Source organism: Myotis myotis, unplaced genomic scaffold, assembly GCF_014108235.1.
Source record: "Myotis myotis isolate mMyoMyo1 unplaced genomic scaffold, mMyoMyo1.p scaffold_m19_p_6, whole genome shotgun sequence".
NCBI classification, from domain to species: domain Eukaryota; kingdom Metazoa; phylum Chordata; class Mammalia; order Chiroptera; family Vespertilionidae; genus Myotis; species Myotis myotis.
Window position 1 is genome coordinate 26643576 of NW_023416368.1, and position 16010 is coordinate 26659585.

The 16010-nt window shown below is 42.2% G+C and overlaps 1 protein-coding gene across 4 annotated transcripts in view; it reads right to left on the reverse strand.

The window, feature by feature from the left end:
• The window catches only part of ARHGAP26 (Rho GTPase activating protein 26), a 421272-nt gene that overhangs the window by 67626 nt on the left and 337636 nt on the right, over positions 1-16010 (reverse strand). For all 4 annotated transcript variants that reach the window (XM_036312015.1, XM_036312018.1, XM_036312017.1 and 1 more), the window contains exon 20: positions 13650-13803. In XM_036312015.1, coding sequence (XP_036167908.1) covers positions 13650-13803 — 154 coding nt within the window. The remainder of the gene's footprint in view (positions 1-13649; positions 13804-16010) is intronic.

The window sequence follows — 16010 nt, forward strand, 5'->3', positions numbered from 1 at the left end:
TTCTAACTGCATCCCGGATAGACATCTTTGCTTTTATTTCTTTGTAGAAAATATCATCTCGGTTCCCTCTGAAGACATGGCTTCTTCACATAAGGCAATGAGGTGGTCCTTACAGCCATAATTTTATCCCTTTTCTGAGCATTTTGACAATAGCCAGGGAACAGTGCCATCACCTCTTCAATTTGTAAGGAGTAATGGAAGGGACACTGTCTTGGGGAGAGCCCCACTGCTTGCTTGAGAAGGAAGTTGCCAGGCACTGGAAGAGAACCTGATAGAGCAAATGCAGGGAATGACTAAGATCAGAATTTCAGAATAATTCTTTTCAGAACTGTTTTTCTTTTGCCACAATGACAGTCAAATTCACAGAGTCATAGGCTGCAAAGGAATTCCTGAGGCTCAATTATCCCCCAGTGGAAACTCAGGATTGCAATTAGGTTATAGCCTAATTAGTATGGGTCCAGTTGGCTCCACCCAACGGAGAAACAATAGGGGAGATGGCTTAACAAAGCTCCCCAGAGCAAACACTAAGCCTGCTGACTTGGGGCAAATAGCTTGAACCCTGATTCCTAAGAGGAGCACTTCTACTGATTTCGGTGTATTTTTTATTGGTAGTTAATTTAAGGTGAGGTGTTTTAATTTGTTTTAAAGTGATTGTCTCAATAATTTTAATCGGGGTTGGTTTGTTTCACACCAGTATCAAACAAACAAAAGCAAACGCTGAGTATCTATCTACTGCCACCACTGAGAGAAATCAACCCCAGGGGACTGTTCATTGGTAAGGGGGCAGCCTAGGAGCAAATACTGATAAGGAAATAAAAAATAATAGTAGCAACCAATTTTTATTAACCACTTACTATGAACCAGGCCATTTAATAAGTGGTATGCAAGCATCATTCCATCTGACCCTCACAGCAACCTTGAAGGTGGGTCTTATTATTACTATTTTTTTTTTTTACTACTATTATCATTGCACAGAATAGGTTTAGTTCAGGGAGGGCAAATCACTTGCCCAAGTTGACACAGTTAGGCAATAGGCTTCACTATGGGCTTCGTGGGTTTTTCCTACACCAGATTCCACAGCTTTCTGTGCATGACTGACCCCATGGTGTCCTTCAGTTAGCTATTTGTGGCAGTAAATTTATAAATAAACTAAATATCCATTCTCCTGAAGGATCTCTGCCATATTAATGCCAAACATTATGAGAAATACATTTTCCCCCTCAAAAGTAGAATGTTGATATAGAATAGCATTTCCTTAACTGTGGAAATGTGCGTAACACATGCCCTTAGGGAAGTTCATAATGGACATATTGAAGGCTCAGAAGTCCTCTTAGTCAGGAATCTGCTGAACTTTATCCAAGTCAGTTCTTGCCCTTCCACCCATCCCCACTCCCTGCACAGAATGGAGAATGCTGACTCAGAAGTCTCATCTCCTGAACATGCTGATGTGGGCCCACCCCTTTCCGTATCACATACCCCGAAAGCTGTTTTCCTGCCAATGCAAAGCTCTTGATTTTCTCATGTTAAACACATAGTAGGTGCTCATTTTAAAAAATCTGCTGGCTTGACTCCCAAAGAGAGAACCCAGATGGCGGCATAAGGTATAAACCTGTGCGTGCTGCCCACCACCACAACATCGAAACTACAACTATAAGACAAAACAGCTATCATCCAGAACCATGGGAAAGCTGGCCAACTGGAAGTTCTACAACTAGAAGGAAAGAAAGAAGTGCATCGAGACTGGGTAGGAGGCACAGAGGCACCAAGAACAGAGGTACAAAGGCGCGCGAGGCAGGCTGCACCTGGATACGCGGTTTTTTTCAATTGGAAGGAGATACAAGCTCTCGAATGCACTGATCTCGTTTAAGGCGAGATTCTGGGGTCCCAGACTCCTACGGGGAGAAACTGGACTGTCTTGAAGCGGTTTGGAAAGTGAGGGTGGCTTTCTCGCAGAGCTGCTTGTAGGGATCATTGTTGCTGTGGGGGCGCGGGACTGCAGAGATGTGGAGTCGCAGAGACGTGAGGAGTCACGGAGTTGCAGAGACACTAACGACAGCCATTACTGTTTGCTCCACCCTGGTGATTCTCTGAGACCCCGCCCCACTCAAATTACATCCCCTCCCAAGCTGTGCTCAGCAGCGCAAAGGAATCACCTCGGCTTTTGCAGCCTAATCTAACTGCAGCTGGGTCAGGGAGCTCCAAAACTTCCAAATCCCAAACAAAGAGGAGAAATCTGCTGATATCTCTGTAGCTCCTGCTGGGTGGACTCACACAGTGGTTGACTTGGAGATCCAGGAGCCAGGGTATCCCTGGTCAGATACCAGATTTCAACTCCTCACATCCATAAGGGACACACTCAAGAGGCAGACTCAGTGAGCACCAAAGCCCCACTGAAGCAAGTCCTGCCCCATAAGGGTGTCTCCAGCACAGCAGTTCTTCTTATAGACACAGTGGGTCCTCCCAGTCAGCAAAAATGTGAAGACAAAGAAACATGTCACAAATGAAAGAAATGGAGGAAAGCAAACTAATGGAGGACATAGAGTTCAGAAGCACAGTTATAAGATTACTCAAGAATCTTCTACAAACCTCCGAGGAACTTAGTGAGACCTTCAAGGATCTTAATGAGAATGCCAAAAAAATGGAAAAGGACCAGTCAGAAATTAAACATACACTGACTGAAATAAAGAATAATATACAGAGATCCAACAGCAGACGAGAGGATCCCAAGAATCAAGTCAAAGATTTGAAATACAAAAAAGCAAAAAACACCCATCCGAAAAAGCAAAACGAAAAAAGAACCCCAAAATATGAAGATAGTGTAAGGAGCCTCGGGGACAACTTCAAACGTACCAACATCCGAATTATCGGGGTGCCAGAAGAAGAGAGAGCGAAAGATACTGAAAGCCTATTAGAAGAAATCATGACAGAAAACTTCCCCTACCTGATGAAAGAAATAGACTTATAAGTCCAGGTAGTGAAGAGAACCCCATACAAGAGGAATCCAAAGAGGACTACACCAAGACACATCATAATTAAAATGCCAAGGGCAAAAGACAAAGAGAGAATCTTAACAGCAGCAAGAGAAAAACAGTCAGTTACCTACAAGGGAGTACCCATACGACTGTCAGCTGATTTCTCAACAGAAACCATGCAGGCCAGAAGAGAGTGGCAAGAAATATTCAAAGTGATGAATAGCAAGAACCTATAACCAAGATTACTCTACCCAGCAAAGCTATCATGTAGAATTGAAGGTCAGATAAAGAGCTTCACAGACAGGAAAAAGCTAAAGGAGTTCATCACCACCAAACCAGGATTATATGAAATGCTGAAGGATATTCTTTAAGAAGAGGAAGAAGAAGAAAAAGGTAAAGATAAAATATATGAACAACAAAGTGACAACAAATAAATACCTATCAACAAGTGAACCTAAAAATTAAGTCAGAATAAACTGGTGAATATAATAGAAACAGGGGCATAGAAAGGGAGTGAACTGACAATTCTTGGAGGGAAGGGGGTGTGGGGGTGTGTGGGAAGAGATTGGACAAAAATCTTACACCTATGGATGAGGACAGTGGCAGGGGGTAAGGGCATGGGGAACCAGGTGGAGGGGAGCTATGGGGGAAAAAAAGAGGAACATCTGTAATAATCTGAACAATAAAGATTTATTAATTAAAAAAAAAAACACTCCCAAAATAGTTTTGAGAATAAAAAAAAAAAATCTGCTGGCTTGCTTAACTGATGCACCAACCCTCTCTTATTTGTAACCCCAAGGCATGCATTTGCAAAGCAGCTGGCTGGTTTCCCTGGGGAGCTGCAAAGTACAGCACTGGTGAGCTAACTGGGTTCCCCTGAGAAGCAAACCCATCAGTCCTCAGCCCAATAAGTTGTGACAAATCTCAAAGGCTAAGGGCAGGTTATTCTTGAGCCACACTACCATCATCACTGCAGGCACAATCAGAGTGCCAGGGGCTTTACAATGAGACAAATCCTGACTTTGTTCTTGTAGAAGTCAATCACCCTAATGTACTAGGACAGTGGTTCTCAACCTTCTGGCCCTTTAAATACAGTTCCTCCTGTTGTGACCCAACAATAAAATTATTTTTGTTGCTACTTCATCACTGTAATGTTGCTACTGTTATGAATCGTAATGTAAATATCTGATATGCAGGATTGTCTTAGGCGACCCCTGTGAAAGGGTCGTTCGACCATCAAAGGGGTCGCGACCCACAGGTTGAGAACCGCTGCACTTTGGACCATAGACTTTAACACGTGTCAGAATCAGGGCTTGTTAAACAGTGCTGGCTGGGCTCCTCCTCCAGAGCAGCAGCTGAACTGTAAGTCTGGAGTGGAGCCTGAGAATGTGTACACCTCGCAGGCTCCCAGGTGATGCCATCGACTCTGGTCCCAGGAGCACACACCGAGAAGCACTGCAGTGGGCTGAGACCCTGCCCAGCGAGACCAATGAAGCTGGCAGTAGATCCTGCTTCGTGTTTTAGATTCTTAATGCAGAGGAGGGGTTAAAAGTAAGACCCCAAGGCCGTTTCTAACTAGAAATGTGTTCTCAGCTGAGTAAGCATCTGCTTTCCAGACTGACTAAAAAGGTTTAAAAGGCAGTACTTTAACTCTAATAAGATTTTCAGTTACCCAATTTAGGATCTGAATTACCAGTAAGATTCCCCCTATTTATATACAGAGAGAGAGAAACAACTTCAAATCTAACCCTAAGCGAGAAAAAGAGCATTTTAGAGTTCCCTCCAAGTCCCCTTGCAGGCATAATGGTGCTGAAAGCCACACACAATCTTAAGCCTCTTTCTTTCCCCAAAGACTCAAAAATTCAAGATTTAAAATGCCTAACACCTACCTATACACATACAATGCAGTGCCATGCGGCATTTGGGAGCAGCTAAATTCAGAATGAAATGTATTCATTTGTTTAATTCAACTCCAAGGCTTTTAGCATCTAGTGTGTGTGCCATGGCAAATTTTGGGAATTGTAGAATATTAGCAAGATTAATTAATTTGAAAAAACATACAGCCTCTTTATGTGATTTTAGTTTGAAAAGGGGGAAAGAACATAATGCATGTGAAGAAAAACATTCTTCCATTTGTGATTTCGCTGTGCTGGAAAACAGGGATGTGGCTAAGCCCCGGAACTGTGTCCCATCCCGCCTCCTCCCACACCCCCTCTGCTGACAGGCTGTACAGATCCAAGCGCCACTGGCAGCCCTGGTGCTTGGGAACAAAATCCTGCTGGGTTATAAAGTGTGTGGGCTGCCTCAAGCAATTTCTATGTGAAAAAGAACCACTAGTGACCGAACACATTTACCCAATAAAAATTGGATAGGTCACCAGGCAGGAATCCCCACCCTCAACCAAGGAGAGCCAGCTGGACTCCTGACTGGAGAGGGAGATCTTGGCTGGGGAACCGGAAAAGCTGACAGGAAGCCACTTAGAAAACAAGAATACGGCTCACATCAGTGGCCACCTCTGAAAAAATGGCAAGGGAACGTGCCTTGGTACTTGGAGATGCTGTGTGGTGGTGGCGGCCCCAGGAACCTTAGGTGTCAAAGGGGTGTGTGGGGGTTTGTCCACGAAAGGACAGTGAATGAGCAGGCTGGAACCACCACGGGGCTGAGGAGGAACAAGAAAAGGCCACTGACTCCTTGTGAAAATGATTATGCTCTCAAGTTATTTCCCAAGGTGGGGAATGCCACCAAGTTTTCTGGGAAAAGTGGGAAGAAATCTTTTCTACTTGGAGGTCGGTGAGAAACAGAATCCTCAACTCAACAGGAAAGATCCTCCTCCACAGAATACTGATTCAAACAAAGAGGAGAGCTTCCTCTTTCAAATCCGGGCAATCCAAAGATGACAAAGAAAGATCACTGTAGTAAAATTAGAGCTGCCTGCTTGGATGTAACTGTTTTGGCATAAAGTGGCACTTAGATGGTAAAATTAGTTTAAAAATATGCCATGAATTATCACTTGTCTAATGCATATTATTTATTTCGTGTTTCATTTGGCCTCAATAAATAACAGCTATGCATAAAGCTCATCAAGTATCCATGGGATCTGGAGGTTTCCAAAGTTTTCAGGAATAGTTGTGCCTACCCAACCCGGTCTTTGTTTAAGGTGGGGCAGCACCTGCCTCTATAGAAGTTCCTTCTTTTCACTGATAACTCAAGGGCTGGACTGACCACTCTGGTCTCAGATTCAAGGTGGGAAGTAGTGGGGACAGGTGTGGACATCTGTCTACACACAAAAAATACCTATCAGGGCTGAGGGAGTAGAAAGAAAGGGCACTGTGTGGAGGCCCTCCTAAATAATACTGACTGACATTCATGGTGACAAACATGTAAATGAGATAAAGAATGATCTCATTTAACTGTCACACCTTTTTGAGGAGGGTATGATTAGCCTATTTTACAGATGAGGAAACTGAGCCACAAAGAACTAAAGTAACTTGCTTCCTTCCCCTACAAACCCATACCTCCTTTACTCTACATTAGTTTTCCATAAAGAATGAAACATCTGATATATTGGATAGAGATTTACCTCTAGAATATAATATCAATGAGAAAAGAAACGCTATTTTTTAAAAAAATCACTGTATCTTTAGCACTCAGACTAATGTCTGGCACACAGTAGGTGTTCAAATTATATTTGTTAAGTGAATAAAGACTGAATTTCAAGTAAAACGTAAGTAAAATTTTAGAGGTATCTCTGAAGGCAAGTTTTCCCCAGGTTCCATCTGAGAGCAGTTGCATCAAAATCAGGAGGAGCCAACAGTGCCTCAGAGAAACAAGTCGGCCTGGAAGCAGGCCTTGTTTATCCTCTGAATTCCAGGGGCTGTGCTCTCGCCTCTCACTGGCCACTAAGATGGGAGAGGACGGTTGACTCTGGCAGAATTTGAAGGCGCTTGGCATGCACACATCTTTTAGGTCACCAGAAATAACTTGGAAATGCATGTATGTGTGTGCTAAGTGGAAAAGAGGAGAAAAATTCATTTCATTTATGGGGCTACTGGGTAGTGAGTTATTTTTTAGGAGTAGGGACCACTTACAAGGGAGAACTTTAACTTGATCCCCCCACCCCCATTGCTGTAATGATTCCTCTATCTTCTAATCTTCTTTCCATCTTAACAAGCCCCTCCATCTCTACCCCAGTGATCTAAAGCAGCGGTTGCCAACCGGTGGTCCACAGACCACGGTTGGTCCATGAGGTCCGAAAGGTTGGTGACTGCTGGTCTAAAGCATTCACCTAATCATTTTTAATTTGGAGGAATGACTGCAGTATTTTAGGCAGTGGGATGGGCCCTGACTTTTATTTCCTTCTTAAAAATCACTGTCTTCCAGAAGGTAGTGGTACAATGCCAACTCTATTATTCATTGTGAGAGGAGAGAGTGACTTTTCCTTCTGCAGTCCATTGAACAAGCTCTGTTCTTAGACAGGTCAATCCAATTCTTCCACAGGGAGTGAGGAGATGGGCACGCTCAGGGCCAGGGGCTGGCACTGGCTAGTCGATGTTAGTGTCAAGATTACCTAGCGTTTCCTGCTTTCCATGTCAGTGTTTGAGCTATCTTTCTCATTGCTTCAACCATTACCTATGAGTTTTGTTTTGTTTCTTAACTCCTTAGAATCTTCATGTATGAGTCATTTTCTTTCAAAGAAGATCCTAAAAATTGTCTTCATGCTGCCACTACTCTACAGTAAGACCCTCCCATCCTTTTCTAACTTACCCAGGCAGCCCAGCCCCATTCCAAGGTAATTAGTTGCCCTTGACTCCAAGGTCACAAACTCATAGGGCTTGTGTCAGTTAATTATTGTTGAATTAAATTGGCCCAAATTCAGTGATCTAACACAGCCACAGGGTATTATTTCCCATGAATCTGTGGTTTGATTGGGCAGCTTTTCTGTTGGTCCTTCCAGGACTCAGTAATGTGGCTGCTTTCAACTGACTGTTGGCATGTGTGTTGGCTAGGCTGGGGCAGCTGGGCTTTTCTCTTAGAGGACAGAACTGTTTTACATGGCAGCTGGCTACCAAAAGGATGAGAAGGGAATCTACAAAGCCTTGTGGCCTAGGCATGAAAGTCACATGATGTTACTTCTACCATAATCTATTGGCCAAATAAGTCTGAGGGTAAAGGCCAGCCTAGATTCAAAGACTCTTCCTCCTAATGGGAGGGGCTACTAAGATTCTTTGGCCATATTTACTCTATCCCAGGCCAGCAGGCAGAAGATATAAAAGGCCAACTGTGAGAAGATAGGGACCGAAGAGCATCATCTGTTACCAATTAACATATGGGTTCAGTGTGGCCAAATTTTATAATTTTTGAAAAGGAGCTAGAAATCTAGATTTTTAAAAAATATATAAATAGACTTTATTTTTTTGAGCAGTTTTAAGTTTATAGAAAAACTGCTCAAAATAACAGTTTCCATTTTCCTCTACCCACTGCCTAAATTTCCCTTATTATTAACATCTTTCATTAGTGTGGTATATTTGTTAAAATCAATGAACCAACATTGATACATTATTATTCATTAAAGTTCATAGTTTACAACATGGGGATTTGCTCCTTGGGTTCTACAGGTTTTATGAGTTTTGGTAAATGCATAATGTTTTGTATCTACTATCCAGAATCGTTTTACTGACTCTATAGTTTTGCTTTTCCAGAATGTCATATAGTTGGCATCATACCATGTTGTACTCTTTTTACAGTGGCTTCTTTCATTTAGTAATATAAATTTAAGGTTCATCCATGTCTTCTCATGACTTGAAAGCTCAGTTCTCTAATCACTAAATAATATTCCATTGTGTGGATGTACCACAACTTGTTTATTTATTCACCTAATGAAGGACATCTTGGTTGCCTCCAAGTTTTGGCAATTCTGAATAAAGCTGCTTTAAACATTTGTGGGCAGGTGTTTATGTGGACATCAATTTTCAACTCATTTGGGTAAACACCTAAGCGTGTGATTGCTAGATTGGTCATGTGATAAGTCTATGTTTAGTTTTGTATGAAACTGCCAAATTATCTTTCCAAGTGGCTGTCTCATTGTGCATTCCCATCTTCAATGCATGAGTTCTTGTTTCTCCACATCCTCACTGGCATTTGATGTCAGTGTTTTGGATTTTAGTCACTGTAATAGGTGTGTAGTGATATATCAGTTTTAACTTGGAATTTGCTAATGAAACAAGATGTTGAGCGTCTTTTCATATACTTATTTGCATCTTTATGTCTTCTTTGGTGAGGTGTCTATCTAGATCAGCGGTTCTCAACCTGTGGGTCGCGACCCCTCTGGGGGGTCGAACGACCCTTTCACAGGGGTCGCCTAAGACCATCGGAAAACACATATATAGTTACATATTGTTTTTGTGATTAATCACTATGCTTTAATTATGTTCAATTTGTAACAATAAAATTGGGGGTCACCACAACATGAGGAACTGTATTAAAGGGTCATGGCATTAGGAAGGTTAAGAACCAATGATCTAGATATTTTGCCCAGTTTTTAATTGGATTGTTTGTTTACTTATTGTTGAATTTTAAGAGTGCTTTGTGTATTTTGGATATTGGTCCTTTATCAAATTTGTTTAGAGTCATTTACTTTTTATTTTATTGATTTTTATTTAAATTTATTGGGTAACATTGGTTCACAAAATCATACAGGTTTCAAGTCTACAAGTCAACAAAATATCATCTTCACAGTCTATTATGTGTCTATCATCCCAAGCCAAATCTCTTTCCATCCCCATTTTCCCCAGTTTGCCCACCTCTATCTACTCTCCATCCTCCTTTCCCTCTGGCTATCACCACACTGTTTTCTGTGTCTATGATGTATATGTATGTGTGTGTGTGTTTTATATATGTGTGTTTTTGCTTAATCCCTTCACCTTCTTTTGTCCAACCCCCAACTTTCCTCCCTTCTGACAGCTGTCTGTCTGTTCCAAGTATCCATAACTCTATTTCTATTTTATTCTGTGTTTACATAGTATTTTTCCCTGAAAATATTTTCTCCTAGTCTGTGGCTTGGCTTTTCATTGTCTTAATAGGGTCTTTTGCAGAGCAGAGTTTTTAACCTATAGGAAGTCCAACTGACCGCTTTTTAATGTAATAAATTACGCTTTTGGTGTTGTATCTAAAGAGTCATTGTCAAACCCAGTCACCTAGACTTTCTTTTATGCTATCGCCTAGAAATTTTATAGTTTTATATTTAGGTCTATGATCCATTTGAGTTAATTTTTATGAGAGGTGTAAGGTCTGGGTCTAGATTCTTCTTCTTCTTCTTCTTCTTCTTCTTCTTCTTCTTCTTTTTTTGCATGTGGATGTCTATGAAATCTGGATTTTTGTAAGAAGTTCCTGATTTTAAAGGTTGAATAGACATATACTGGTAGTGGTAAGAAAGGAACTAGTAAGTTGCCCCTCCCTCATCACATGTCTGTAGGTTATTTTTCCATCTTGGATCATCTCTACCTCTGTCATACCCCTTACCTGGAATGCTTTTTTAAAAAATTATTATTGATTTCAGAGACAGGAAGGGAGAGGGAGAGAGATATAGAAACATCAATTATGAGAGAGAATCATCTACCAGCTGCCTCCTGCATGCCCACCCACTGGGGATGACGCCCTCAACCCAGGCATGTGATCTCCTGGTTCATGGGTTGACCCACACAGGCTAGAATGTCCTTCATCCACCCATAAAATCTTATCTAAGGCCTACCTCACATTTTGTCTACCCTACCTTCCCCAATACTCTGACTGGTGCGTGTACTCATCAGATATTCAGTTAATAGTTGTTAAACTCTAAACACACTTATAAGCTACAAGTCCCAATTAACACTGCCATATACCACTGTCTTTCCTCCTTAGCCAGGCTGTAAACTCTTTTTTTTTCATTTACCCAAGATAGCTTAGCATAGGTTTGGGCACAAAATAGGAGAGAATACTTGCTGACAATTTTGGACTAGCTGGACTTTTGTCCTGGCTTACCAAGTATCCTTTGATCTTCAAGAGGACCTGCCAAAGATTTAAACCCTGCAGTTTTGCCCTGGCATGGCTAGAATGGTGGCATCTCTAATTTTGATGCCTGACTTAGCACTATGCCCACACAAACAAGAGGGGCCTGATCTCCTTGGAGAATTAGCAAAGATTTACCAATGAGACAGCAAAATGTAGTCTCTGAAGTACCAAAGGGTGCTGAGTCACAATGTGTTTCTTTCATTATGATTGTTACACGGTCACAGTGATCGTTCCAGTCATTATGAAAATAATGAAAAACAAATGAATAAAATAAGAAGAACAGACCGTTTTCTGGTGACTAGTTCCCCACCTTATGCTCAATTAATAGTCAAACAAGCTAATGGTAATCCACCACCCTTGATTCTGTGTTTTGTTTTCATCGGCATCATTAAGTGTTCCCATTCAAGGCTCTCTGTGCACTTCAAAGTGAACACTGCTGAAGGGAATGAAAGGGTCCAGAACGGAGGCTGAGACCCACCGGTCTCAGTTGGCTTCAACTGAGCCCAATCACCATGGCACAGTGTGCCGACAGACTTCACAGAATCAATTTTCTCAGGGAACATACTGTGACTTCTGTTTGCCAGGACTACCCAGCCGGTATCCATGGCCACTCAGGCAAATTCCACGCAGAAAACAATGGGAGCCACAGCATCTCACTGCCCTGAGTGACAGAAATGGTCACTGAACCTACTGCAAAGCTTGCAGGACCTGTGCCTGGCCCATGTTTGGGGCGTGGCAAACTCTGGTGTCTGCCCTGGGATCAGCACTCCTGCCTCAGGAACAGTCTGCCTTGAGCTCAAGACTCACAGGTGTCAGTCAGACCTTCCCTGAGCTCAGCAGGACCACAGTCCTGCTAGAAACACCACACATCTACCTCTAATCCCCCTCCCAAGAATAAAGGTAGAACTGCTCCTGGCATCACCTTCCCTTCCCTGGGAAAGCCCCCCAAATCTGCAGCATGTAGGGAACAGCCCCCCTGTATGGTGTGAAATGGATTGAGTCACCCCGCAGTGTTTTATGTAAAACAAATCACTAGACAATTAAAAAATAAAAAGCCTAAGCCCCCTCTTCCGGGACCTGTTTAAAAGGCAACCCCTTTCTACTTAGCTGCTCAAGCAGCCTCTCTGGACACACTGTACTCAGCAGTGACTCAGGGGGCTCCCAGCCCTTAGCTCCTGAAAACAAAGATTAAAGAAAACTAGTTGGTACGACAGCTAGAATCAGAAGATATAAAGCAACCTGGACTAAAAATTCAACTTTGCTCATGCTGAGCAACAACCTCAGCAACTGGTAGGTACAGAGACTAAACAAAACGGGGGTGCAGTGGGGAACAAGAATCTCCTTAATGGCTAGGAGCACCTGAGACATTCAGTCTGGCCATGGGGAGCCAGAGAAACTCACTGCCCATAACCTGAACACGTTAAATTATTTTGAGCTCTTAAGGCACTGGTTCACTTCTTAGTGAACAAACATATTACCAAAAAATAGGTAAGTCATTTAACTTCCTGAATATCAAGGTAGGATTTAAAGCCATTACCTAAAATGAGACCTGACTTTCTCAATGTATGATTTCATCCTATACTGTTGTTGTGTTTTCTATATAATTACCTCTTAAGTCCACTTTAGAGTCATTTTCCCTCCCAAACCTTAATGTGCCTTAGTCCTTTCTAAGGCAAAAATTGTTGGACCCATTTTGCACATCTGTAGCTATCTTAATGAGATAGAATGCTAAGGTGCTTTTATGCACACAACCTTAGCCTAGAGAGGGGCAGGAAAAGGATCTGCTATCTCGACGCCTCACCATGTAAAACAACTGCCTGAGAGCAATCTGTGGCTGAACCGCAAACTATTTTCACTAGAGAAAGGCAAAGTCAACTCTGCTTTTCCCGAGCCTTATACAACTGCAGCCTCAAAGTCCAGCTGTTCTGGTCATGGCCTCACATTCTTTCCACAAAGGCTCCGGTTGACACGATTTATGGGGTGGTCTGAGGAAGCATGCTAAGCAATGTGAGATGAAACCACAAGGGAGGACTTTCTGGCCCTAACAGAGTACATCCAATTTCCGTGGAGGTTTGGACAAGCAGCCCCAAAACTGCCTGTATTGGCTACGGGTACTTGAAACCCAAGAGTGAAGCAACAATGGTGTTTCTCTTTTATAGCCTCTGTATGTGATCACAGTCACACTAAGGTTGGAGGAGCTGAAGACTCAAAGGGCTACTGGGGGACTATTTGCTGGAAATGAACATTGTCAACACAGTCAGGGAGGAGGGAAACCAAGACAACATGAATGAAAGAAACAGACCTGGCTTGTGATCTACTGAGCTACTACAGAGCCTGGATGTTCATAAAATCAAAAGGAATTGCTTTTCATGCCCAGCAGCCAGCACAGGCAAGAGCAATAGCCATCACCAAAGCCATCTCAGCAGGATGGTAAATCATAGATCACCAAGGCCAAGAAGCAGTATGTTGTGAATAATGATTAACCCATAACAAACTAGCCAAGCTCCAAGTTTAGGGAAATTTAAATAACATTCATAGGACAATGCTCAAAGTCAGATTGGGCCTGAGAACAAATTCTCAGCAGAATTGCTGACCGAGGGCCTGCTATGGCAGGCAAGCAAACATACTTACAGTGAGTTGGGCCGGGTGGGTTTCAGCACATCCAGGTCTGGGTCACTGGAATTCATGTTGGGCTGTAAGCTGCTGCTAGAATTAAGGATGCTGTTTGCATTTGATGAGACGACAGATTCCAAGCTGGAGTTAATGATGCTGTTTCTTTGTTCCTCTGGGGAAAAACGAAAGGCCACAAGCCCCATATTAATATTATTTTATAGGGGTAGTCTGTTCTCACATATATAAAAATTTACAAATACTGAAATTGGATTGAGATATCTGGGCCAGTGAAGCTAAACATGGGACATAGGAAAGGATGTGAATTACAAGTGGGAAAGGAATCAAAGAGGAATAGGTCACCTGAAATTTTAGAGTAAAACCCCTCCTTAGCTTGATAGAACATACCTCCTCCCCTGCCCTCCCCTTTAATTTGACCAGCCTTTTTCCTAAGAGTAGCCCTACTACTGCACCATAAGTTGTGTCTTATTTTGACTGACAGATGGTCAGAGCACAGAGCAGCCTTCATAGCCCTTTGTGGTCAACCATATCCTCTTGGTTTCTGTGACATTCACCTTTTATTCAAACACTCTTGCCCCAATGTTGTCTAAATTGCACAGACCACATCCTACCTTTGATTCTAGAGCAAGTAACCATAAACATCTACTATTTGGCCATCTACTTCCTTATGACTCTGTAATCTAAATTCCTGATGCTCCCTACACATACCCTCTGGGTTGCTGTAGCTCTATGCAATTGATATTTAGCTTTAAGTTAGTTCTTTGATAAAAAGATGTGTAAGGGCTACAGAGTCCAGGGTCCAAGCACTCATATTAATGCTTGGAGTGTATTACCAGGCCAGGAGGGAGAAACCTGAGTTGTCTTCAAGGCTCCACCCCTGACTGGTAGTTTGGCCTCAGGCAATTTTCACTCACATTCTGCTTCTTGGCTAATGCATTTATACAATGGGGAGAGTGAGCTGTCCTGTGGATCAAGTGGGATCATTTGCAAGAATGTGCTTTGTAAACATCAGACATTGCTCAAAGAAAAGAACTTTCTTTTTGGTTAATCCTAACCCAAGGATATTGTTTTCATTGGTTTTTAGAGAGAGTGGAGGGGGAGGGGAGAGGAAGAGAAACATGGATGTGAGAGAGACACAGCAATTAATTGCTTCCAGCATGTGTGGAGACCAGGGTTGGGCATCAAGCCTGCAACTGAGGTAGTGCCCTTGACTGGAATTGAATCCGGAACCCTTCAGTCCCCAGGCCGACACTCTCACCACTGAGCAAACCAGCCAGGGCAAAGAAAAGAATGTTCTGTTTCTTCCCCTCTTTAAAAACTTGGAACCACTACCTGAAGAAAACATTTTTGCTGTGATTTAGCTAAATGACACAGGTACCACTGCTACAGCAAAACATTGGGGATTTAGAATGTCATTTTTTGTCCCATATTACCAACAGATACGCCATATTGAAATCAATATGATGTTTTGAAGTCAACTGATGTTTTGAGCAATCAATTCACTTATCACGAAATATATCTGGGTTAATCTTCACTGGACTGTTTTGAAATGAGCCAGATGTGTACCATATCCCTAAGGAGACAGACTAGGCTCACTGACATGGTAGTTTAGAGGTGGACATTTGAACTCCGGTGTCTTTAGCCGATAAAGGGGGTGATGTCATGATAAAAATACTTCTTCCCTTACACTAGCCATGTCGTAAAAGTATATTATGCTTATGAAATGATGTTAGATTAATATTCACATTACACACACACACAAACACACACACACACACACACACACACACACACACACACACAATACCCAATGACCCCCTAATAGCTTGGCAAATTTTTAATATCATATGTAAAGCCCTACAGGAGACTTAAAAAAACACCATGAGGCTATTGGGAGATGATTCCAGAGATTTAGAACTGTTCATATTTTAAGAGCTTAAATTCCAAACGGAAGCAACAATGAAGAAAGAGAAACCAAAAGAGTTACATTGAACTAAGACGTAGGCAGACTAATAAGGCCTGCAAATGGGAACCTGCTACTGAGAAGAAAAACAACTCTAAAATGACATACTTAGGGGATCATCTAAGGAATGGTTATGCCACGCATCAGTATGATTCAGTATAAGTAAAAATTTCCTTTGCACAAAGTACTCATATCAAATCCTGCAAGACTGTGAGGAGCCCAAGACCACCATATAAAAAAACGGGAATATGATACTTCTTTGGGGTTCAATAGAGACATTTTCTGCTTTATATAGGAGGGGAGATTAATAGTTTTATGAATTCTAGTTTGAGGCCAAGTTTGGATGACATCATTCTCTGAGGAAACAGAAGAATATAGCTGTAGCTCATATTTTTCTT